Source organism: Colossoma macropomum, unplaced genomic scaffold, assembly GCF_904425465.1.
Source record: "Colossoma macropomum unplaced genomic scaffold, Colossoma_macropomum, whole genome shotgun sequence".
NCBI classification, from domain to species: Eukaryota; Metazoa; Chordata; class Actinopteri; order Characiformes; family Serrasalmidae; genus Colossoma; species Colossoma macropomum.
In genome coordinates, this window is record NW_023494800.1 from 8324806 (window position 1) to 8351323 (window position 26518).

The 26518-nt window shown below is 39.0% G+C and overlaps 1 protein-coding gene across 5 annotated transcripts in view; it reads right to left on the reverse strand.

Annotated features, from left to right (window-relative positions):
* LOC118819677 (probable E3 ubiquitin-protein ligase HERC1) overlaps nucleotides 1-26518 on the reverse strand; it is a 101978-nt gene that overhangs the window by 68514 nt on the left and 6946 nt on the right. For all 5 annotated transcript variants that reach the window (XM_036587517.1, XM_036587518.1, XM_036587515.1 and 2 more), the window contains exons 2-21: nucleotides 23910-24523; nucleotides 23300-23440; nucleotides 22733-22987; nucleotides 18848-18943; nucleotides 17192-17374; nucleotides 15125-15436; nucleotides 12937-13033; nucleotides 11740-11883; nucleotides 10796-10923; nucleotides 10103-10247; nucleotides 9269-9440; nucleotides 8690-8824; nucleotides 5441-5606; nucleotides 4797-4922; nucleotides 3855-4073; nucleotides 3074-3226; nucleotides 2720-2852; nucleotides 2044-2235; nucleotides 1279-1491; nucleotides 638-811 (exon numbers count right to left, since the gene is read on the reverse strand). In XM_036587517.1, coding sequence (XP_036443410.1) covers nucleotides 638-811; nucleotides 1279-1491; nucleotides 2044-2235; nucleotides 2720-2852; nucleotides 3074-3226; nucleotides 3855-4073; nucleotides 4797-4922; nucleotides 5441-5606; nucleotides 8690-8824; nucleotides 9269-9440; nucleotides 10103-10247; nucleotides 10796-10923; nucleotides 11740-11883; nucleotides 12937-13033; nucleotides 15125-15436; nucleotides 17192-17374; nucleotides 18848-18943; nucleotides 22733-22987; nucleotides 23300-23440; nucleotides 23910-24485 — 3760 coding nt within the window. In that variant the 5' untranslated portion in view covers nucleotides 24486-24523. The remainder of the gene's footprint in view (nucleotides 1-637; nucleotides 812-1278; nucleotides 1492-2043; nucleotides 2236-2719; nucleotides 2853-3073; nucleotides 3227-3854; nucleotides 4074-4796; nucleotides 4923-5440; nucleotides 5607-8689; nucleotides 8825-9268; nucleotides 9441-10102; nucleotides 10248-10795; nucleotides 10924-11739; nucleotides 11884-12936; nucleotides 13034-15124; nucleotides 15437-17191; nucleotides 17375-18847; nucleotides 18944-22732; nucleotides 22988-23299; nucleotides 23441-23909; nucleotides 24524-26518) is intronic.

A 26518-nucleotide genomic window follows, 5' to 3' on the forward strand; every position in this document is an offset into this window, starting at 1 on the left:
GGGAAAAAGTTTCCATTATTTGTTAGCTACATTAGCCTCATAGCTTAAGTGTAAAAAAAAGCTGTGAAAACAACCTGTTTTGTATTACCTGCTTTGGTGACATCATGAAAAATGAACATATGCACAAAATATTCACCTATTCAGCCAAGAGAAGTTTAGCTCTGCTCATTCATTCAAGTTGTAACTCATTGAAGTTATAAGAAGTGTTTCAGCCAGGACAGTTTTTGAATGAAACTCAATACAGAACAGCCAAACAGAACTATGGGCAATCTGTCTTAAAGGCTCAGTAACAAAAACCACTTGCTTAATTCTAAAGGATAATGAAAAATTGAGAAATGGTCAAGTAAAAATGAATTATAACTGCATACATAAAACACAGGAAAACTGAAAACATAAAACACAGGAAAAACACAGAATTTGAGCCCTTTAAATGATTTAAAAATATATTTGAATATTAAAAGACATGTTGAGGATTTTATTGGGAATATATGGTGCTTTTATTTATTTTTTTTATTTTGTATTGTTTTTATCTCTTTTCTTAGAGAAAATGATACAGTTAGTTACTATTTTAGCATCAATGTCCCTCAGCTCCACTGAACTGTTGCTTTAAATTCAAGATGACCCTTCTCTGCTTCACCTCTGCTGGCAGCATACTCCTTCATCTTCCTCCACAGACCAGCAGCTGGCTCTCGTGGGGAGCCAAGGGCCAACTCCACCAGCGTGGTGTTTTCCTCAGACAGCTGAAGGTCAGCCAGCCTAGCATCTCCACAGCCTAGAAATACCGCCTCTGTCAGCCAGCCCATGGCCAAATCTGCAGAAAAGAGAAATTCCATCAACCCGCAACATTAATTTACGGTTTAAGACTGGGTTGCATAATACATTGTTTATTAATTGTTATGAGGATCTATGGTGATATATTGCCTTTGCAATACTGGTATCACAGAAGGCTAGACTTTGCAAATGAACCCTTTAGCCAAGCACAAAATAGGTCTGCATATCCACATATATGAGTAATCATGTCCATCCCTATTACCTACACTAGGGATAGAGAACTTGGGGCCTGGAATGCTAGATTCATGCACAGTTCGGTGATTTTTCCACTTAAACACACCTGATTTTATTCATCAGTCAATTGCTAGGATTAGTTGCAGTGTTAGAGCAGGGAACACACCAAACTGTCCTTGATTCTGGCCCTTAGTTCCAGACCCCTGTTTCCTGACCAACCCTGATCATCTGACCAACACACTGCCACCCCCCAAAACAACAACATTTTGTTACCAAGCTGTTCAAAGTCCATCTCTAGTCCGTTCCTCAGGAGTGGGTTACAGAGCCAATATTCGGCTGCCTTCTCCTGAACAGAAAGGGGAGGGCCCTGCAGCATCCCTCCCAGGCACCGACCAATTGACAGAGCCACTGATCTCTCCAGGTCCAGAAGCCATGCCCAGTCATGTGACTCTCCTCCAAGAGCAGCATCTGACATCTCTGAAACCTCTGGGTATGGTGGAGTTAAGCAGACTGTGTCAGTCATCTTACAGCTGAGTGCATGTGGTTCCATTAGCTTCAAATGAGCTCACTCCTCCACACCAAAAGACATTAAAAGGGCCGATATCATGGAAAACTGAATTTTCCTTGCTTTTTTCAAATAGAAGAGTTTGATGTAGCACACTAACCCTGTTAAATTTTCTAAACATATCACTGACTCCACAGTCCATAGAATCCATATATGGAAACTAAGTTGCAAAAACAAAAAAACAACCGATCTAATTTTTTGAAAGCGCTGCATCCAGTGTGCTGTAGCCTTAGAGTACAGCTCTGCAAAACAATGGAATGTTCTGTAAAAATAAACCTCATAAACTAGATGTCAATTAACACATTGTACTTTTGGAAATGTACATTTGGCTCATAGTGAATCACTTCGCAAAAAACTTTATCTTATCAGATAGGTAAATTTAAAAATTAAAAAAATTAAAAAGCTATATACACACATACAAAGAGCACTGGCATGCATGTGTCTTGCATGTATATGTATGGGGGTGCATTTACCCTGAGGTGTTCCCTCCAGCTCAAGTGACTCTAGAAGGCTGGTGTTGGGCAGGTAGCAGTTCAGCTCGTTTAGGTGCTCCAGTAAAGACAGCAGGTGAGGCAGGAGAGGCTTGACCACGGCCAGAGGCAACAGCAGCAGAGAGTACATTACCTGACACAGAAGACTGCCGGCTACTGAGCCAAACAACACCACTACACACACACAAACACACATAACACAAGTTTCATCAATGTAAATGATAAAAAGACAGCATATGTTTTTAAGTTTGGGATCACTTGTCATAACGTGTCTAATTTGTTATTATCAACTTATGTAATGTTGATCAGAATATAAAAGTCTCAATACTAGGGATAGGTATTCTGATTAATTATGCATTATCTGTACGTTATAGCATATCTGCATAATATGCACTATATGGCCAAAAGTATATGGACACATAGTATATAAGCTTGTTGGACATCCCATTCCAAAAGCATGGGCCCCCTGTTCTTTTAGCAGAGCTAACACTAGCACTAGAGCTGACTGGTGCATCAGTAGATGGTGATAACTTATGGACTTCTATACAAGGTGTTTTCTCCTTATTGGATGATGTGACAACATGCTGTTATTTTGGATATTCTAACTTCATTCTGGATATTACACTATTCTGGAGGTTATATTGTGCTATTTTCTTACTGTGTAGCTTATTAATGACATGTTTATCCAGTGAGCTCTCCTCCAGCAGAATGGTGGACCTCCTGAAAGTTTCAGCAGCATAGGGCAGCAGCAGGCACAGGTGTTTATGAAGCAACGTCACACTACTGTCATCCTACATTGAGAGAAACAAACATAGATGGACACATCAGTCATAGTAAAGACCATTTTGTTCCAATGTATAGAAGTTTAATGAAGGACTGACAATAAAGACCACCTGACGAAGGTATCAGAACAATGGGGCAAATCTGCAGTTAAAGTCTGCATTTAAACACTTTCATCAATCAACTACCTACACTATCACATAAAATGATAGACATAAAAATATGATGGTACCTCAGTATTGGTGTAGATGTAGCAGTGCGCCAGCAAGTGTTTGTGCAGGGCAGACAGCAGATGGTGGAAGTGAGACGGAGCTTCAGTCTGTTTTTGAGCTGAACTGGACTGCTGCTTGTCACTGTTCTTCTCTAGCTCACCAAAGGCACGCTCCTACACATACAGCAGTAAAGGACAGTTACTCAGCACAGGAGCTCATTAGCACAAGAGCTTTCAGTCACACAATTACCCACAATAGAAGATGAAGTAGTTCATATATTCACCCTAGTCTCCTACCCTAACACCCTCAGGGTGGTGGAACTATTCCAAGACAGGCCATTTACTAAATTAGCCAGTATCTCTGCTGCCAAACAAACTTCCAGAGACTGCTAATTTGTGGACAAAAGTGCAGGCACAATTCAGGGTTGAAGATAAATGCTGCTACTCTATTTAGCTATATGATACACTTTTGTCCATGTTTGTAGACAAAGCACGTCAGAAGTCTATTTGAGATGACTTAACAACTTGACATGGTTTGATGCAAGTATGCAATGATTTAATTGGTAGGGTACAAGCTAGCCTTGTAGCTCCCGTCCAAACCTAAAGAGACTTGCTCTTGAATGTCCAACTATGTTTGAGGTGAAAAGAAATTTACATGCATTAATTTTTTTTGCCAAACGAGTCCTTCAATAAAATTACCGCTGGCCATTTAAGTACTCTCTTAATTTAAACACTACATCAAAAAACCCTACCTTGGCCAATGAGGCAACCATGAAAACCTGTGCCAGGGCTGGAGACTGACCGTATAGAATCCGATGCTCAGCAAGAGGGTCTTAAGCAAGACTTCAGCCAAGTGAAGGTGGTCTGGGGCCTCAGTGCTGGAGGTAGAGGAGCCCGCAGGCCGATCTGGTGTAGGGGGCAAAAGGCCAGCACCTAGATCCCCTGGAGAACTGTAGCCCAGGAGGGAAGCTACATGGCTCTGCTCCTGGAGACTGTTTAGGACCATGTCCAACTGTAGACGCTGGGGAAGAGTACAGACAGACAGGATCAGCAGGGCTGGAGTCTAGAGACACTGAGAGCAGGTAGATTTGTGCATGTGTTTTTTATATGAGCTTGTTACAGAAAATTACACAGAAGCCTCAACCACTAAACATAATAGAATTTTTTAAGTATTTAGTGTGACCAGCTTCCATTTTTTTCAGGAGACTTGCTTTAAGTTTTTCAAAGAAATCTGCAGGAATATTATTCCACAGCTTTAAAATTTAGTCTTAGCAGTTGGTTGCATTTTCTCATTACAATCCAATTATTCCCAAACATATTTAATGATCTTGAGGTGTGAATTCTGGGGTGATCAATTCATTGTCCTGAGAATAGTAGCACCTTCTTTGATTTGCATATTTTCTTTTTAAATTCATAGCACTGAGCTGTCTTCTCACAGTGGAAGGATGGATAGAAACTTCTGTACATTTTTCATATTTGAAGCAAGAATGGAGCTTGATTTTCTCTTCTCTCTCAAAGATGAAAGCTTTAAGTGCTGTTTATCTGATAGTGACAGTTTTGTGGTCTACCAGGATGTTATGAATCCCTATTTTCCCCTGATTTTCCTTTTACAATTAGATTTTCTGATAGTTGACTTGTACTTAATAGTCATTTTGATTGGAAATTAAATAAATGAAGGGTGGTCTCTGATTTTGGACATTACTATATATAACATATAAGGAACAAATGTATGATATGTGTGTACCTGTCCTTTAGAGAGACTCTCCCAGCTCTCTGGGCCCTGAGGTAGCAGTGAATGCAGCAGTTCTGTTCTCTCCCTGAGAGGAGGCAGCAAGAGAGACGCTCCTATTGACAATGTGTTCATCACCGCCTACACACACACAAACACACACACACACAATTTTAACACTAAAGTTGAGGAAATGGCTTATTTAAATCTGCTAGATCACAAAATTGTGATTGGTGTCTATGCATTCATTGTTATGCTAAAGTAGTCAATAGCAGCAAACAGTAACATTTAACATTTCCTTTAAGATTAACATACTAATGACATTTTACTAAGTGATCTAACAGATAATCTAAAAGCTTCATTAACCCCTTATACTCAATTCATCAATCTTCATGTTACATAGTACTTTCATAGTATTTAATGGGTAATTCATAGTACTTAGTGAGAAATAAGCCTTGATTTTAATAACTGAATAAGAAGCCAAGAAGGAATTGTGGACAAAAGTAAATACTATTTCATTACTTGTTAGCTACATTAGCCTTGTAGCTGCAGTACAAAACTAAAGAAGCAAACATGTCTGTGCTGATCGACTACATTTGATGTGGTCCAAACCACTGCTTTAAATGAGATTAACACTAGAAAAGTAGTTGTAGTTAAACCTGCTGCAATGATTCGGGCACGTTAGAGTCTATGAGTCTGAACAGGAGGTTCCGGAGGGGTCTCCCCTGAGCTCCGAGAACAGTAGCCCCCGTGCCTCCTGCATGGGCCAAGGACAGGTGGATAGACAAGAGCTTCATACACAGCAACACAAACTGGTGATGCTCCCTGAAAGAGAAAGAGAAAGAAAAAAAAGAAAGGCAATCAGTGTTAGGTGGGCAGTTTGGGCTGACCTTCATGCAGAATTGGGCCATATGTTCCATGGAGGAGTGTGTGTCTGTTCTTCCGTCCATATTTGTGTGTGTGTGTGCGTTTGTGTGTGTGTGTGTTTGTTTCTCAATTCTGTCTGCAGGTCTGTGGGGTTTCTCACTAGTGACATCATCACTCTGGGCACAGAGTCAAGGTGAAGGTGTCAGGGACCACTTACACACATCACAATTGGTGTACACAAGCATCCAACAATTCTTATCTACATTAACCTTGTAGCTTCTTTGCAAAACTACAACAGCAAATTTCAGACACCACAAATGCCTTGTCTGATCAACTACACTTAGGTAAGGAGAAAACTAGAGGAATTGAGAGGCATTATATGAGAATACGTCCAATTTTTCAAATTTTCTGCATAATCAATTTGTTAAGATGTAAACAAAGTAATTCCAAGTGGTTTTATGTGAAATGGTTTCCCTTCCAGAGATGCGCTTCCTTCTTTCCTTCCTTCTAAACATACCGAGTCAGAATTGCTCACAGTGGTGGAGACAGGAACCGAGGTCTGAAGCATATAATGCCTCTAAAGCTACCTTACAGAAAGCTATTACACTAGTTACGAATACACTGCCTGATGCCTGAGACAGTGCCTGACAATAGTTTTAAGATAAGCTATTGCCTAAAATTTGTTTTGTAATTTGTAATTGTTGGAGAGGTACATGCAGGATATTGTAAGGTAAGGTAGTCGCCAAAGAAAACTTTATTTATTTATTTTTTTTAGATTTGCCACTATTTTACAAATATCAACATTGCATTTAAAACGTAGAAGATATGTAGTTTCACTGGTTGTTTTGGATAGTAATTTGGTTCCTCTCACCATCACTGTGAAAAAATCAGAGTTGGTAAGTTTCTCTACAAAAAGCTATTTTACATCAAATCACTCAGAATGACTGAATGACACTCTGAATTTGAAGTTTTGAACAAATCCCCTTGTTAAATGTCTATCTCACCAAGATGTATATGTTTTAAATTGCAACGCACATTGTTTCTTTTCAATTGTTAGAAATGTATAAATAATAACATGAAACAATTTATGACCTGACCTCTATCCTACATTCAGACCAGGCACAGCACATGCACATTTAAAGTAGCCAACATTTCGGTTTTTCTGTTTCATCTTTCTCTTGTGTTCTTTCCTTTGTGTATTTGTTTTAGACACAGCAAAGAGGGCAAGCAGCACAACCACTGCAGTCCACTCATGCTGCAAATGCCAAAGCAGGCGGTCAGCTGGTCTGCATTCTGCACCAGAGTGACAACACAATCCACTCTGTATCAGGTAAAAGCACATACACACTGACAGCAACCCAGCACTGCAGTGGATTGAGCCAACAAGCTCTAAAGCCTGAGCTTCAGCTGTCATTCTACAACACCGCCACTCAGCAGAGGATGATGTAGTGCCACCTCTTGACTTATTTTAGGAGTCCATAGTTTAGGGGACAATGCTATTTATGTTTCAACAGAAACAAATCTTCTTCCAACAGAAATGGCACTAAGTAAACAGTTTGAGTGCTGAAAGGTGGTAATACATTAGAGGCGATGTTAAAAACAGAAATAAATACACTCAAGGTTGCCAGGTGGTGTGTGTGTGTGTGTATCTGTGTTGAGGACCTTTATGTGGGGTCTGTATGTATAGTACTCAAAAAGAGTCTTGGAACACGCTAACATCATTTGTTTTTTTAGAATAATTTTATTTATAAATGTATCCTGGAAATTCTGCTTTATCATATTCAAAAGAACATTTCAGATAGATTGCAGATACACTAAAAATTATGAAATAAAGTGTGAAAAAAGTACTGAAATGTAATGAAAAAAGTGGTGATCCTTGCCACACTCAGATAATCAAAAGAGAACATCCAACAAACACAGCTGAGCATTAACTGTGCAAATTCTGCACTCCATGCCGAGAAGACTTCAAGCTGCTATCCAAAGGGACATGTAACAAAATATTAACCTAAATCAAAAAACTAAATACTTAGCTACACAAAATAAAGAGACACTAACGTTTATAACACTCATGTTTAAGTACTTTTTCTACCGTATTGCAGGTAGTAATTATTTAACCCCTTAAAATCCCAGGCTTTTTACATATTAATGCTTATTAGTCAGTACCTACAGGGACTTTGATGCAAACCAGTTTAGCTATTCTTAGGTTATAGAAGTGTGTAATAAAACAACAACAACTAGGGCTGGCAGGCCCTGGCTATTTACAGGGTTCATTTCAAATGAGTTTCAGTTAGTAAAATCATTGTTGGTTGTTATAAATTAGTTGACAGACACAAATAAATAAACTATACATTTAGCTTGGATACTAATAAATAAACAAGACATAAACTGTATTCAGAATGTATCCCAAGAGCACTGTATGTACTGAGCAGAGCCTGGCCAATTTTAAAAATGTCACTGAAACTGATGGCAATTTTAAGAAGCTAAAAATTACTACTTTCCTGTAATTAGCACTATAGGTTATTCCTATAACCAATAACTTAATATGATCAAAAGTTAAATTGACTCCAGTAAACTGTCATATTTCTTAAACTCAACCCCAGAAAGTGATAAAAAATTTTGCAGCATCAGGTGAAGAGCTTCCTGAAATTCTTAGTGGTTTTGCTGGTTTCTTTTTTTTTTTCACAACATGTTATCATAGTGCTAAAGATTAAACTCAGCATGTACGTAGAAATCTTGCACCGAAATTTGCAGAAAAACACTATATTTCATTTTGTTATTCATAGAGGATATGTTAACTTATTTCCACTTAAAGAGACTGCACTGAAAATTAGATTTCCACAATATGGGCCCTTTAAAAGCATTTAAATCCTCAGAAAATAGCTATTCTCCTCATGCTAGAGCTGTATCTTAATTATGGTACAGAAGAAGTAGTTTTATCTGCAAGATTTTGGCAGGTATCAAAAAAATTACATGGGACATTAATGTTGGTAAATTTTAACCTATATATTGGTCAAGCCTCAGTGTGTGTGTCTGTGTGTTACCTCTTTGAGGAGAAAGGTGCTGGGGGTGTGTCTCCACTGATGCTGTCACAGTAGCGCTCTAGGAAGCTGCGCAAGTATGTAAATGTGCTCTCCTCCAGGTCCACACAGAATGGCCTGTGCCATGCCACCAGCTGCCTATTGAGACACACACACATGCACACACACACACACATACACACACACAAAAGCACACACAATATGAATAATTCAGACTGAGCTATGAGCTCAATGAGCTGCCATTCATAATCCTGGAAACTGTATCCATTACACTAATGCAGCAGCGGCAGGAACTTGGGCCAGATGCAACAGATTGGAACTGAGCCACAGGAGCTAATTTCATTTTGTTACATAGGTCAGATGGATTTGTTTTGGCCAAATTGTTATTATTATTATTTTATTATTATTAGTAGTAGTAGCAGTAGTAGTAGTAATATTAGTAACAGTTGTAGCAATAGAATAATACTACACTATTATAACAAAAGCATAATATTGTTTATTTTGTTTTGGTAATAAGGTACTACAGGACAAAACTGATTATCAAACTATGCTCCAGTTACCATTTTTTTCAGTTATTATTACCTGTCCGTGGGGACGGCAGTCCAAGCCAGGCTGTGGGAGGTTCCTGCAGTGATCTGCTGGATTGACACCCCCTCTAGACCAATCACCTTCTTAGGTTTGGTGATTGGTGTTGATGTGTGGCCCTGCCCACACTGGCCCATGGCGTTATTACCCCATGCATACACCTCATTTTCTGAGACAAAATGTGACAATCAGACATGCAAAAATTAAACTTTGCAAAAAAACACACACAACACAACACAATATAACTATACATAAAACATACCAATGTTGTCAAATTCAGGTAGTGAAGGGCTGCAGCACTGAGTTTCATTTTTACTGGTTTATGTTCCCGGCTCTAACACACCCAGTTCAACACATCTGATTCAAAGTTAAATCAGATGTGTTGAAGCAGATCAAATGCTAAATTCTACAATGTCTTGGCTTGCAAGAACTGGAAGCTTCAATTTCTTCTGTAGTCTTCAGAACTCCAGCTGGATTAGTTTGACCAAAGAAAGCAGTGTAATGTAATCTGTCAGGATTCAATTGGCTGAATGATTCAGAATAGTATATCTTTTCCTCAAATTCTTACACATAGTCCGGATTAAAAAGTCATAGCTCAATTGTTCATCAGAGTTTCACCACAAGACACGCTCAATAACTTACATTTGTGTGTTGGTGAGTTGGTTTGGAACAGGACTACTATTAATGTGGGCTACAAGTTAAACCAATTACCAAAGGCCATTCACTCCATTATTACTGCACAGCTAATTCCTGATGGACTGGCTGTCATAGTTGTGTAGTGAGTCAATAAGAAACAGTAATAGCTCTGTGTCGTTCTTGCAGTCCTCTCACCGTGAGACAGTGCGAGGCAGTGGCTGTCTCCACAGGAGATGTCTATGATTTTAGTGACGCTCAGCTCCTCTATGAAACGAGGCCTGAGAGACGTGGTTTCAGATGAACCGCAGCCCAGACACGAGCCACAGCCCCAGGCAAACACCTGAAAAAAGAGGACACACACACACAGAGAAAACCACAGACTAAAGGTGGGTGTATAATGGTGTATTGTCACTTTTAAGGTTAAATCTTTGTTAGACACGTGCAATTCTGTGCCTGTCTATGAGCACCTGTAGTACCAGAAAATGTCAACTTTGTGTCTCCAGAATAGTTCAAAGACTTCATAGGAAAAGGAGTAATAATAACACTTTACTAAAATTACATAATATTTGTGACATATTTCATAAAGTGTCATGTCTGAACAGCTATGTAGAGCGCACTGCAAAAATCAGCTTGTGGCATAAGCTGCCATGACACATTATGGCATCTGTCATCAAAATTACTGGCAATAGTAACACAACATACTTAATTTATTAAACAAAATCCATCACGATATCAAGTTTATGGCATGGGTATGTCAACAATATGTAGCAGGGTTCAAGAACAGTGATACTAGAATAACTTTAATGCACTTTAAAGGAACAAAACTGTACTTTAAGTAACTCTGGACTATTTATATTAGGTTTTTTTTTTTGTTGAAAAAAAAAATACCTGTCCAGCAGAAGTGAGAGCCAGTGAACACTGACTTCCAGCACACACTTTCCTGATGATGTAGCCATGTAGAGCCTCTATAACCTTGGGCCTGTACACACGGTTTGTGTCTCCGTGGCCCAGTTTACCTGTAAAACAAACACAGACACCGTTCAAAATTCAGGGGAATCCCATCTGGAGCCTCCTGCTCAGACTTACTGACTCCAACATACCAGCAACATTGCAGCAGGTTTAACTACAACTGCTCTTCGAATGTTAATCTCATTTATAGTGGTTTGGCCCCTTACCCGAAATGTAGTCGACCAGCAAAGGTGAGTTTGGTGCCTATTTAGACTAGAGCTACGAGGCCAATGTAGCTAACAAGTCATGGAAGCTAACAACCCATCAATTAGCACTGTGCAAACTGCATGTCTAAATTATTTTTTTGATAAGTTGCATCAAACTGTGTTGAGTTGTTGAGTAATCTCAAATTGGTGGTTTCTCAAATATGTGGTTTACGACACTGTATGACACACTGCCCTCTCTAAAACTGGACAAAAGTGTACAGCCTCGTGGCAAAATCTGTATTTGCTTTTGTAGGATCACACTGGAGCTAAGAGGCTAATATAGCTTTATCCCTAATAAAGACAATTCTATTACTAAAAATTATTAAAAAAGCAAGCTTCAGACAACATGCGTCCCTAGGCTGACAGACTACATTTAGGGTAGAAGGAAAAACTGTAAATTTGACTGAATTTTTTTCTTTTTTTCTTTTTTAAATCATTTTAATGATTTAGGCTTCAGCATTTAAATACAGATAAAAGCTACAAATGGTTTAATTACTGTTTTAAAGACTGAAATGTTCTAAAACATGTTTTTGGTTGGAAACATGCACAAAGAAGATGACTCAGTCTTGCTGAGAGATTTGTGTGAATTGGATCATATTCAGCAGTGTAAATGCTGACCGTTGTCTCCTCCTCCAAATGACCAGACGATACGTCCGTCCTGAGCCACGGCAATGGTGTGTGAGCTGCCACACGCCGCCTGGCCCACCCCGCTGATGTCCTTCACCAGTGTCGGAACGTTCCGGCTGTGACTGTCACTGTGGCCTAAAAAAACAGAGACAGTGAAAGAGAGTGAAAGAAAGAGAGAGTGAGAATTTAACCCGACTGTTACAGAGCTCTTACCATTTAAGTATGTTTTTTAAACACTGAAAAAATGTTTGTGTTTGGGGGATTAATGGACAGACAGATAGGATGTCTGTAATGTCTGAGCAATGTGTACAGCATAAGAAATCTGTTTTCATTTATCCATTCATTAACACTAACCACTATACACTAACCATCTGTGTTACTGTCCTAATTGAATGCACTGTGTCATTAGCATTACCAATAGCTTGGAAATTAACAGCCAACAGTCAACATCCCTGCATAAAACTATAATTGTAATTTTGTCATTTTACACGTTTTAACATTCAGGATGGAACACCTGATGTAGGACAGTACGAATCGGCTTGATTTTAGCCACAGAGAACATGAGTGCCTCCATGCTATCTCCTTTACATAACTCAGAATATAATTGCATTTTTACCGACAAGTCAATTTGCAAGGGATTAATATACCCTGGAATTATTTCTGTACTTTGTTTGCATAATCTTTACTGAAATAGGGGGCTCACAGTCTGTAAAAATGACTGATAATCTGCATTATGATGGGACTAAAATCATCAAACGCTGGTAAGATATACATTATCTCACCTCTCCATGTACACACAATCCCGCCTGTCTGAATCATGATAAAGATTAAGGGTTTCGTTGCACAACGCATTACAGATCACCTCTTTTTTAATGACATATGTTGTTGGCAGTGGGCTTTACACATACAAGAAATATCAGTAAGATATTATTATTATTAATAGCACCTTCATTAGAGAAATGGTAATGTGTTTTCCATTAACATTAGCTGTAATTCATTTTAAAAACTCTCTAAACCTAAAATTGTTACAAATGGATATACAGCATTCTGGATTATGGTGTTTGTGTTTGTTTATTTGCATACACTATGTACAATCACACACATATATATGTATGTATATACACACACACACACACACACACACACACACACACACACACATATAGAAAGAGAGAGAGAGAGAGTTACCGAGGCGGCCGAAATCTCCCTCTCCCCAGGTGTACAGTTCTCCATCGTTGGTTACTGCTGCACTGTGTCTGTAACCAGCAGACACACACACCACCACCTAGCACAAAGATGAAGAAAAACACACACACACACACAGTCAGATACATTCTCGTACTCACATTCACAAAAATACACTGATAATTACAAACACGCTCACTCATTCACTTAATTTGTTCAGCAGTTCACTAGAAACCTCTAAGCTGTACTACCATTCACTGCCCGCTTTATGAGATCCGAAGAATATAGATCAACAATATAGATGTACAACTGCAGCCCGTCTGATTCTGCACAATGTATGAGGTTCCCTCTACCCAATTCATCATTGGTAAGTTTCTGACCACAGGACTGCTGTTGACCAGATATTATTTGGGTGGTGGACCATTGTCAGCACAGCAGTGACACTGGCTTGCCAGTGTGTGGGGTGTTAGTACAGCTGTCACTGCTAGGTAGAAACCCAAAAACATCCGTCTTAGAGCAGCTCTGTGGACAAAAACGGACTGATTATTGATGAAAGGCTAGAGGATGGTGACACAAACTGTGCATCAGAGAGACTAAAGTGCCAGTATACCAGCTAGGTGGAGCTACAAAAGGGGAGTTTGTAATAAAGTGGACAGTGAGCATATTAAGTAAACAACCTAGACAGACAACATACAAACACATGTATATGCTACGCTGAGGAGTTTGCTGTGATAAAAACCCATTTAGTTGCAAATGAGCAGAAAAAAGCTCATCAGTCACTGCTGTCTAAACGGCTGGCAGCCTGTTCTGAACACCATTGATCACCTAGATAAAATACATCCCTAAAAAAGGCTAACGTTACAAATAATTCATGAAGACTAGCAGAGGGCCTATGAGAATCACACAAGGCAGTTCATGCTAACTGGTTCTCAGTAGATGTTATTTGTCGTGAGACATGTTGGCATTACTTACTGGGTAGTACTCCTGTAACTTAACAATGATCAGAGCATGCCAGCCTACAGCTTGGCTGTATTTCACACTCCCTCACATCCTTCTGCTCACATAGTGCCATTTGTGATATATGTAAATGAGGATTGGCTATAGAAGCCCACTCTGCACGCTCAGTCTTTAATGTATTGTAAAGTGAAACTCTCTGTGTGTAAGGACGAAATAGAAAAAATATACAACACCTCAAACTTGTGGGCACACTTGTGAGTTTTTCTGTGCAATGTTCACGTAATAATCACGGTTTCATATTCAATTAAGTTAGAAGAAAAGGTTTTGCTAGCATACAACAGCTATGTGCTATTTCTTTTGGTACATTTATGTTCACCAAAGTGTCCTCCTTGATATGAACAGCAGGTTTTGCCTAAATAATGATTTGACGGTCTTCTTTTCCAAACTGTTGTTAAAAGCACTTATTGAAACACGTTTAAGCCCAATGGCGGTATAAACACCTTAAAGGTAGAGCTGATGAGTGCTAACCTCACAGCAAGAGAAAACAATGAGTGGCTAGCATTATTTCTAAGGTGGCGTTGTTATGAATACTGTCACAAATATTTTTATTATTATTATTATTATATTATATTATTATTATATCATTATTATATTATTATTATTAAGTGTCGTCAAGTTGTTTCCCGACTCCTGGTGACCATATGGATAGGGTTTCTCCAGAATATCTGGTCTTCTGCTGGGGTTCACACAAATATTTACTTGTGTTCTATTGATATACCTGCAGAGTTTTAATATGCTAAGTTTCTGTAAAATAATATAGAAAACAAGAAAATTTGTATTAAAAACATCTAGGAAAGCTATGGGTCTCCAACTTTTGATGATCACCACCAAACAACATTTGGCATTTGTCAACTGCTTGCTCACTTCTGTGGTTTTTGCAAAGAAAAAGGAAATCTAAACTGTCTTCTATGTTAAGCTGCTGCAGTATCAACAAAGAACACATGCTCATTTATTAAAAACACACAGAAAAGCTAGGACTCCTCAAACTTCGGACAAGCAGCTTAGGTGTGAGCTACTAAAATGTTACACTGATCTTACAATACTGACTTACAATTGACTCGAAATCTAAACTATTTGACAGTTTTTAATGTTGGAGCTAGTATCATGAATCTGTATACACAGATTTAATATTAAAACAAAGAAGGTCATGAGTCCTAGGGTTGTTTTCCCTCACCTTGCCCAGCAGGGGTCCCTGTATTAGTTTGGGGTATTTCTGTGTGGCACTATTTCCATGTCCAAGTTTGCCGTAGTCTCCATCTCCCCAGCTGAACACCTCCCCTTCAGCAGTTACGGCCAATGTGTGGCCATCCGAGCCTTTGGAAGAGGAAACCTTTCTCATGGTGCGAGGTGGATCCAGCACCAGCTTCTTGGGAACAGACTGGTTGTTGGAGTCTCCCAGGCCCAGACGTCCATAGCTGCCTTTCCCACAAGCCCTCACTGAGCCGTCAGCTGATACAGAGAAGGTGCAGTACTGACCTGCCTCAATCTGTAAAGAGACAGATGAATATTAGGGAAGCATTGATCTAACCTTTTTCTGTCTATACTGATAAACTCACACACTGTTAAAGCACTTAATATACAATTCTTTGTAGTAACAAAGTCCATAAACATGAAAGTAGAGGCTAACATACCATAGAAAATACAGGTATTCAACAAAACTCTTTTTAGGATTGAGCAAATTTTTTATTTATGTTGTTCTAAAAGGTTTAGAAAAATCTGTAATGGTTATGAATAAGAAATAGCACTGAGTGTGGATACAGACATATGCAAAAGTACACATTCCCCATAGTTACTATGTATTGGCTGAAAATAAGATTGGGAAAAAAACAGAAAGTGAGGCCTGTACAAAGGTTATGGCACACTTAATATGTTATACTTTTTATTTCCAAATATGTTAAATTCAGCAAACAGACTGTAGGTCTCATTTGGTCAATATCTAAGCATTTTAATAATGTTATCAACAGTGTCAACACTGATCCAGTATATCAAAGTGGTGCAAAAAAAAAAAACAAAACTGCAGAGTTGCAGAGAACTGGAGAGAAAATGTACAGAATTTAGTGAAAAGATGGTAGCAAGACATTTTAACAACTTTGGGTTTACAAATGTGTGCTCAAATGTAACTGAACATTTGCATCTCCCTTAATAAGCTGACGTTCAATGAATTTTGAAAAAAGGTTATTGTACGTGTGCGTCAGTAAATTCAATCGAGGTTGATGAGTCTGTTGCGTTCAAACTGTACTAGAGCAAGGGTAATGACTGTTATAGGGACAGTGTTTGACGTTCCAGAGCTATGGCTCACGGATCTAATGAAAATGCTGCAAAGGGTTTAGCATCCACTGCTGACCATGCAGTTTAGATAGCACTGCAGATCTGGATGTGGAAGACAAAAACATCAGTGCAACAAAGTGTAGGACTAAATCTACAAAGTATGGTCTGAAGGGGTACATGGTCACAGGCAACATAATCTCATATCACACAGTTATACGGATGTACGCAAAAGTTTGCTCAACCCCTCATCAAATTACATGTTAAATATGAAATATAAAACAGGTAATAACTTTTGCACAGGCCACATTTCATGTTTTTTTCCCCAATATGGTAAATTCAGCAAATAAACAGTAGCTAAATTTAAAATGTACAGAAAATGTCTGAGAGGATGAGTTCACTTATTTTCCCAAAAAAAAGAAAAAAATCACCAAAATATGTCATTTGACAAGGGCACCTAAACTTTCGCACACAACTGTATAATCCTAGGACAGCAAGCATGGCAAGTTGAGTCCAGTACAGAAATATTTTGCTGTACATTAAATGTAGTCAATCAACCAAGACATGACATATTGTCCACAGAAATCTTTAAAATGGACAAAATGTATAAACACAGGAGTTCATGATAGGCAACAGTACATTATACAATGTCAGAAGCCACATAAGCAAGATTATTCAAAATGACTTAACAGCAAAATGCAGTTTGAGGCAAGTTTGTGATTACACACGCACAGAATTTGCACATTGACCATTGGTGGCTATTAGCTTCCATTACTTATTAGCCTCGAAGCTCCACTGCAAAACTAAGGAAGCAAAGTTCAGACACCAAATATGTCTTGGCTGATCTTACATTTAGGAAAGGTAGAAACTGTAAATTAGAGTTTTCACTGAACTATCGCTTTAACACATGAGCATGTGTATGCATGCTGAGGAGCAGACACCACACACACACACACACACACTCAGGCAGACACACCATTTGCGCATCGCTGAAGCCCTGTGCCAGTTTGGGCTGTAGGATCTTCTCCAAAGTTCCCTCAGCCAGCTGGTGACTGCTGTTACTGCCCCAAACATACACTTTCACTGCATCGCCCTCAGAGCCAGGGGAGGACGAGCCCATGCTGCACGAGCAGAGGCAGTTAGACGCCAGGGCACAAATCTAGAACACACATAAAAATGGAGAGAATATATTACAACAATTCAACAAAAACTATACATAAATGCAATTAACATGGCGACAGGACATTGGGCGTGTCTTTTTTAAAATGTTTAATACATGTATGTAATCCACCTGCTAAACTGCAAAGGGTAATCTGTCCTTAAAGAAGTATTCTGGCATAAAAAAATATTCTGTAGTGCAGCATTGCACATCTCAGCCTCATCGGTTTAAATTCACAACTTTGCAACCTTTTTTGTGTTTTTGTACATCAGTTCTCACTCACTACAATATGTACTACCCAAATACATAACACAGCGACTGACGGCCACTAATCTAGAGGCGAATAGATAAATCTGTGGTGACATTAATGATATAGCACAAACCTCAATTGGTCATTGATTTCTTTGTTACAGGAATAACTCAGTTAAAGAATTAGCCAGCTAATGAAAAAACATCAAACAACCTGCCCTTAAGTATTCCCTCCAACTTTACAGTCTTTCATAATTTACTTCCACCTTCAAGATTCATCATGAGAAGGGGGTTTCCAGTCTTTAAACCAGGATATCTCACTTTAGAGACTGCTGTGGCACCAATGCAAGTAGGCATGTTTAACAGATGTAGCAGTGTACTTCAATTTGTCACTTTCATAACTATGTAACTTCTACAATAGTTTCATAGTTGTTACTAAATAAATCATACTAGTTACTGAATAATAGGACTTAAAGCCCCACATTCAACAGTTTTCTCCCAAGATTCACAGATACCATTTGTGTATGTTTATATATTTATATTTCAGTTATATCAGTTATAATCAGTTATAATTCATTTTTACATGATCATTTTCCAACCTCCATACTTTAGCATTTAACAGGTTGTTTTTTGTTACTGTCATTAAGACTAATACATGTAAATGATGCCTCATTCAAAAGGCAGTCCAGTTTAAAACCTCAATGTGAGCGCGCAGGGCTAAACTGCTGTAGACTGAATGGTGGGTATAGGTGAACGCATTCATTTTTCATAACATCACAGAAACGATTCATTCTATACAGGCTGTTCTCGCAACTTAGTTTACATATACAGAGTGTATGAACTGGGGCATGAACAGTTTTGAAACTTTAACAATGTTTTACACAACATCTACAAGATTTAGTAATAGAAGGGGTGTTCCTAGTCTAGTGGAATAAAAGACAACTCTTTTAGGTTATTAACTGAATAATAAGCTTAGAGTTTATGTACAGCACACATCCTTTACACTGAAGACAAACAAAAAGACAGTATAAGTTTCTGCCTAGTTGCAAACTTTCACTTTAAATTCCCCCATCAAAGTATAAGAAATGCCTGACAGAGCACGCCAGGGATTTTGGCAATGTTTATTGTACGTGTCGGATCATCAAAGTCTTCTAAATGAAGCAACAACATAAGGAAACTGTGGGAGGCCTTAATCCAGGCCAAGCGCACAGCACACACACACACCTCTTCGAAGAGACAGAGCGCTACATGTGAAAGACTGCAGAGTCCATCTGCGTCCTTCTTAAGCACCTGAGTGTTTACGAAGTCACCACGGAAACCCTGTGAGCAAACAACAACAAAAAAGAAAGTTATAATGGTTTATTACTATGTTATAAGAATTGTTATTTCCATCACAAACATAAACCATCAAACAGGGTTCATCATTCAAATGACCAAAATAACAAACAATTATTTGACACTGTCTTCCTTTTCGGTTACTCTTTACTAAATTGCATAAACCCAATTCCAAAAAAGTTGGGACAGTACAGGAAATGCTAATGAAAACAGAAAGCATTGATTGTAAATTCTGTTCTACCTGCAATAAAATGAAAACAGTAAACAAACACATATTTGATGTTTTGTCTTACGAACTTTCATTGCTTTTTTGTACATATACACTCATTCCAATTGATGTCTGCAATGCATTCCAAAAAAGCTGAGACAGGAGCATGTTTCCCACAGTGCTACATCACTTTTCAACAAAACTTACTAATCATTTGTCACAAATCAAGACTGAAAACACTGATCCCGTTTTAAAAGCGCAATTTGTTTGCCATTCTTCCGCTAAGTCAGTTCAACCATATGGGATGTCTGTTGTCATATTTTGTGCTTTATAACATCACAAATTTCAGCACAAGTGCTGAGCACTCTTTGATTACACAACCACGCTACTGTAACACATGCAGAATGTGGTTTGCTGCAATCATGGTCATCCTTGGAAAAGATATGTTGTTCTAAAATGTGTATGTACCTTTCAGCATTAATGGTGCCTTCAATGCTGTGCTGAACAAAGTTACTCTTTAATACACCCCTATACAACGACAGACCCTGGATTTTGAACTTTATCCTGGTAACAATCTAAATGGTCCTTTTCTTCTTTGACCCAGAGTTTGAAGAGTTCACTAACTGTTTTCATCGACAACCTAAAAGGTTGACTCACCACAAAACAATACACATTTCCAATGTGTGAATGTAAGATTTGTAAATGCAAGATTTTAGAAGAGCTTGAGCCAAGAGAAGTCGGCTGTGTTTCAGGATGTTGTTAATATTTGGCTTCCACTGTGAAAAGTATGGTCTTAACTTGCATTTGTAGATACAGACATAGCTAAAATCCTTGCAATCGCTGATAGAGGAACGCTGTTCTTAAACTGATGGATTATTCGCTGCTGCATTTTTTGGCAATGTCGAGAGCCTTGACCCATCCTTGCTCATGAAGGACTAAACCTTTCCTGCATGCCCCTTTTATACCTATTCAATACTGCATCATTTGTTTATACAAATATATATTTAACACTTCACAGTGTTCTTGGTCTTAAACTGTCCCTGTTCCAACTTTTATGGAACTTGTTGCATCTATCTCTGAATGAGCGCACATTTACAAAAACCAACAAAGTTGATCAAGTAAAACATTAAATATCTTTTCTTTGTACTTTTTTGTTTAAATACAGGTCAAAGTGGATCTGTACAAATCACTACTTTGTGTTCATATACGCATTTCACATACTGTCTCAGCTTTTTCAGAAGTGAGTTTATGCCAGTTGCACAAGATGTCAGGTTAATGCTCCAGACACTCAGCTCTGCCTAAGCAGGTTTACAATTTTACCAAAAAGAAAAAAGGAACTGCATACTGAAGTATTTCTTGGTGATTAATGCTGACACCGTCTTTTCTTACAGCACTTATATCAGTATTTTATCCTGCAATATATAAATCCTGTTCTTACTCTGTTCTAATGTCCTTCTTCAACGGAGAATAACAGTGGCAGGCATCTGAACTCTGCACAAACAGCCTTGTGGCAGCCAGAGCGTTTGTTATTGATTAAGACATGAATAAATCTCTGGAAAAGACACACAGCAGGCCAAGACTAGCTCCGGCCAGTGGCTTTCAGAACCAGGCAGGCAGCCAAGAACGCTCAGTCAAATAAAAGGCAAAATCAGATTTAGAATAAGGAGAAAGGCTGGGCCTTGCCTGCACTCCTTGAGATTCACAGCAGTGGATGGGTGTGTTATACAGAAAACTAAAGGGACTAATGCACTAATGGGCCAATAACCATAAAGGACACCAAGGGCTGTCAAGGACTTAGCTTGAGAATAACAGTGTTTCCTGTAAATCTATACTGGGTATGACTGTGGGTGGGTTTGTGTGTGCATCCATTTTACATACAGCATCCATTATACATATCATTTAACATCCATTACACATCATTAGTCAATAGGCACACATCTGATCAGCATCAGTGTACATTACTAAACCACTGCTGCCATTACAGTGGCTCTGCACCAGGGCTGTCTATCTATTTACAGTAGGGGTGGGCAATATGACCAAAATATCATCTCACGATAATCAAAGCCATTTTCACGACACACAATATCACAATATTTTGACGCACAGATAAAATGCACTAGAAGTGCCACATTTTAAATCATCCACCCAAAACTCTAGGTACAATGATTTTTATTCAACATTTTACATACTGTACTGCATTAAATCCAGTTAAACAGAACTAATCAAGCTCTCTTCATGAAGAAGCATGAAGTTATTCAGGGTTTCTTAAGTATGTAATCACAATGTGCTCCGAAAAGCATGCTGTTTATCACTGTAACAAAACTGATAATTTATCAAAATTGAAAATGATTTAATTGATAAAATTGATTAAAATATCATCAGACTGCCCACCTCTAATTCACAATACATTTTCACAAATCAAATAATTATCGCTATTTATTACATGCATTACCTAATGGTCAATTTTATGTCTAACAGCATTTTCAACCCTGGAAAAAAATGATGTAAGAAAACCAAAACATTTCCACACTGCAGAGGGTGTGTGCTCTTTTTTGCCACAATATCCTCTTGCTGCATGACGCTTGCCTTAGTAATCTACATAATTTCAACACTGAAAACAGCCAGGTGCAGTGTTAGGGTTAGTGGATATCTGGAGTTTGAACTCCACAAGCCCCTCCCTGGTGCTGCCTGAATCTCTACTGTCCGTTAATTTAAAGTTACCACATGCTTCTAAAATTAGGAACATATGTGTGTTAATGGATAAACACTATTTTGGATAAGGTATTGAACACACCTGATAGTTTGCAGACTGTCTTTGGACATGTTTAAGAAAAAGCTGATTCAAAATGTCACTAAATAAAAAACACATGTAGTTTCGCATGTGCGTATAACTTCCCCTTTTCTCATGACTCCCTTATTGTATTTTATCTCTGCAAAATACCTATAACTTTCCCCTTTTCCTTATTTATTTCCTCTTTCTCCAGTAGGGCTCATATTTAAACTTTCCATCCCACCGTAAATGTTGCAGCAGTTTGCCCAAAGGCAACAGTCCATCAGAATATAACTGCCCAAATTTAGAGTAGAATGAAAAATTGGAATAAGTAGCTAGAAAACAGCAAATTTCAGCTTGGTACATTACCACAACAATGAACATGCATGCTGTAGTGGGCGGGGCTGAGACAAGGAGCAGTTCTAAAGGATTTTGCTGAATTAGAAGGATGTGCATTGTAGCTAATGAAACAAAGGGGAAAAAGGACTTGGTGCTTTGCTAGAAACATTCAGGGCTTAAGCCCAACTCTGGTGGCACCCATCTAACTCTGCTAACTGTCTCGCTGGTTTCTCTGTTGTGAATGAACGGCTAGATTTCTTCTCCCTCCCCAGTTCATGAGTAAAAGGCACATCGCCACCTACTGTCCTGAAGTTCATGACTTTGGGGCTAACAAAACAACAATCATCTTTATCAAAAATACACTAATACCAGAACATTTTGAATAATCTTTAGCATTTTATCCCCCAGGCCAATTCTGCACATTTCATCGTATTGAGTAACTCAAACTCAAACTTACCGAATACTGTCTCATCTGGTGCAGGATCTGACTGATCAGCTCATAGCCCACACCTGAAGGCTCAGAAGAGGAGGAGGAGGAGGATGATGAAGAAGATGAAGCTGATGCTGCCAGTGCCACCTCCACCCATTCTAGGAGGAAGCGTAGGGATCCTCTCTGCACGGCCAGTCCCAGCAGGAGCTCCAGAGCCAAGCGCCGTCCGGCCCGGTCTGCCCAGGAACCACTCACTGCCGTCTTCTTCAGGAAGTCGCTCACCTTCACATTTGTTTACTCATAAATCTATATGTTTGTAGAGCCCTGTTCATATGTTTGTCTCATCATTATCGTAAAAATGTTTTTGTCACATTTGTTTTGTTTCAGAGATACAAAATGTTCTAAAGACTTTGACTTCTATTTTATCTATTCTATTTTTTTCTAATCTATTTTATTTCATTTATTTTACCTGTTTATTTACTTTCATACCCACTTTGGAATGTATGATTCATGGTTCTTTAACATTTTATTTTCCCAGCACGGATCAGTGCAATGTTGTCTTATGTTATCCTGTCTTGTCTTATCTTATCATACCTGTGCCAGGCAGTCCAAGCCCACCGCTGGGATTTTGTTTTCATTAGCCAGCGAAAGCGGTGGCAGGGCTGCCAGAACGGAGGATGCTGTGCCCAGCACCTCGTTACACAGGGCAACATCAGGCGGGTCATCTTCCAGACTCTAGGGGTGGGACAAAAATTGATTTAGCAATATATCACAATTGTTCCTCAATGTTATCAATCTGTCACCACTTATCAGACTTGTCAATATTAATACTTCCTATCTCCTTTAGGGGGCGCTGAAGAAATTGAGAAGGGGGCAGCCATGTGACTTGTTATAAAGGGCAGAAAAAAATCACAGTTAATTAAAGGGGCACTGGCAACTTTAAGTTTGCCCACACTTTGTGTTTTACAACACTGAGGGTATGAATAAACTGTCTCATGAAAATAAAGGGTGCAATGTATATTCACAGACACCTCATTCATCATTATCCTGATCTTGTGGAGTATTAGCCTGATAATATCACCACTGCACGTACATACTTGTATATAATACCAATATTGTGCGTATACTGTGTAGCCCTTGTTATTGTGAGCTCCACAGAGTGATAGTATCTTATACCAAGGTACCCTATGATTCCCACCCTTACCAGTCGCCCACGCTGCCAGCTTTGCCTCAGGAGAGCAAAAAGGAGGCTCAGGCCTGTCCGCACACCCATTTCAATCAGAACATCCGTGCCGGACTTCACCCGGGATCCAGCCACCTGCCATGATTCTGAAATGGGCTCCAGGGCGCCCCCTTCTGTGCCAGAAGAGGAGGAGGAGGCTGGTTGTGGTGGAGGCGGAGTGCGGAAGCGGTCGTGGTACTTGCTATGGAGTGCATAGTACACCCTCTGGAGCACCGCCAGCCTGTGGTGGAGGGACAGGGCATAAGGCGTGCGGGCAAGAACACGGTGGGCTAGGCAGCGCTGGCTATGCAGCAGAGCTGAAAGGTACTCCTCCCTCTCCTCTTCGGCACTAGATTCATACTGAAAGTCGGGCAGCCGTGGCCCCATCAGGTCCTGCACGGGCTGAGCCAGGCCCAGCACCTCCTTGTTGTGGAGCAGTTTGGTGTAGAGCGACGCGGCACCGGAGCGTGTGGCCGTCTGTACGCTGTCTTCCGCCGCCCAGGAGCTGTTCAAGTGCTCCTGCCACTTCAGCATCACGTGGGTCTGACAAGGCACCATCGCTGCACATTATCCTCACATACACAGGGGGCACGCAGCTAGGGAGGGAGAGAAAATTGTTTTGTTTTTTAAAAAAGTTATTACTGATATTTTGGATAGAAGAATACAGATCCTAACTTCGCGCTGCACTCCAGCCGTTGTATAGACTTGTTAAATTCTATCAGCAGCACCTGATTTAATTTAATGAAGGATTGACTAGGTACTGGATGGTAACTCTAAACACTGGTCTTCCTGAAGGAGAGGCCTGGAAATGGATAAGCTAACAAACAAAAAGACAAAAAATCAATGTATTCTTCATTTGTAGGCTATTTACTCCAATGTGTGAGTGTTTTGTGTTTTTGAACTAAGACTTAATGCACAGTACAGTGTAAAAAACTATACACCAATTTATTTATTTTTTCTATTTTTTTTTTTTAAATAATGATTATAAATAATAAATGACACTGATATCACTTTTAAAAAACGGTAATAAATTACAACTAAGATTCCAAAGTATACACAATTAAATATGTCATTCCTCTATTGTCACTCCTCTCATGCAAAGTGTTTTGTGAAGAACAAAATATGGTACTTCTGGAACCACAGTGCTACAATTAACACAAAACAACAGCAGACAACAGGATAAGATGACCACAGTACAAAAGTTGACATAAGACATAAATACAATAAACAATACACTACAATAAATAATACAAGTAGGGTGTAGAAAAGTATGAATCTTATAAAAGCACAAGGATTTTGTAAAAGCTAACATGTGCAACAACTAAACCCTTGTTTGTTTTCAAGATTCATTAAACAGGTCCACAATGTAAGCATGAACAACAAACAAGGATAAAAAAAATTCTGAAGAACAAACTCACACGCCAGATTTCCCTACAGTAGGACATTTTGGAACCGACCAACAGACTGGATTTGTGTTCTCCAGCTAAGCACTGGGGCGTCCCAACTACAGCATACACAAACAGAGCCAGGGGCATTCTCCAAAAAATTCTCTTTTGGGAACAAAGACCTATGAACTGACTACATTTCCTCCATCAGGGAAGAGTTCAGCTCTACCAGTGAGCAATGGAGATGATGATGGTAATGATGATGAAGAATTAGGCCACCAGGCCTCATACAATTAGCGTTTTGATGCACTAGACACTAGATTTAACCTTAATCTGGCACAGCATCAGTCTCCAGCTTACTCAGCTCTCCAAAAGCTTACTCAACTCTCAAAAAGCCACCCATGAGCCAGCGTACTACTGATGCATTACTAAGGAGTTTGCACTTGTAAAGAGGATACTACTGTCATTTCTTTGAGCCACCTAAGAGCTGGGCTTATTATTGGGCAACGATGCAAATTTTGGCATTTCTTCTGAGCCATTAATCGTTAATCAGTGAGCCTAAAATCAAGGACCCTTCAAAATATCAATTATAATACCAAAACTTCCAGAAAAAAGCTGACTAGGTATCTACACATGCTTAAGAATGCAAACATCAACTGAATTCTGTATTAATGTACCAAGATGTTAAAAAGTGGACCGTATTGGACTGTATTACTGATGGGTAGAACCTGGCATAAGCATGTATATGAAGAAACGTCCCAAAACGGTACTAAACGTGCACTACATAAGAACCTATTTTTGCTGAAACCAAGGGTCTGACAACTATAATGTTCAGAATTATAAGACCAAATACTAAAACATTGTCTGGGTTATACAATGATGGGCTAAAGACAGTTTTATATTCTAAAGTTCTGGAATTATATTTACCACACGTTTCTAGACCTATTTAAAATGAACATAAATGCCATGATGTCTAGCTTTGGCTCAATGCAACTATACAAATACAAACCGTTGTTTGAGCATTTTTAACCGATTTTACATAGGTCAAACAATTGTTCGTTTATAGGTTAATAGTTAATCAGTTAATCATTTACATTCCTAATTGAGGACTGGTAAACTGTCACATTTTGACAGCAGTCATAGTGCATTATTCCCTCTACACGTTTCAAAGGCTAAAATGTTTTGCAAAAAATTCAGTGATGAAAG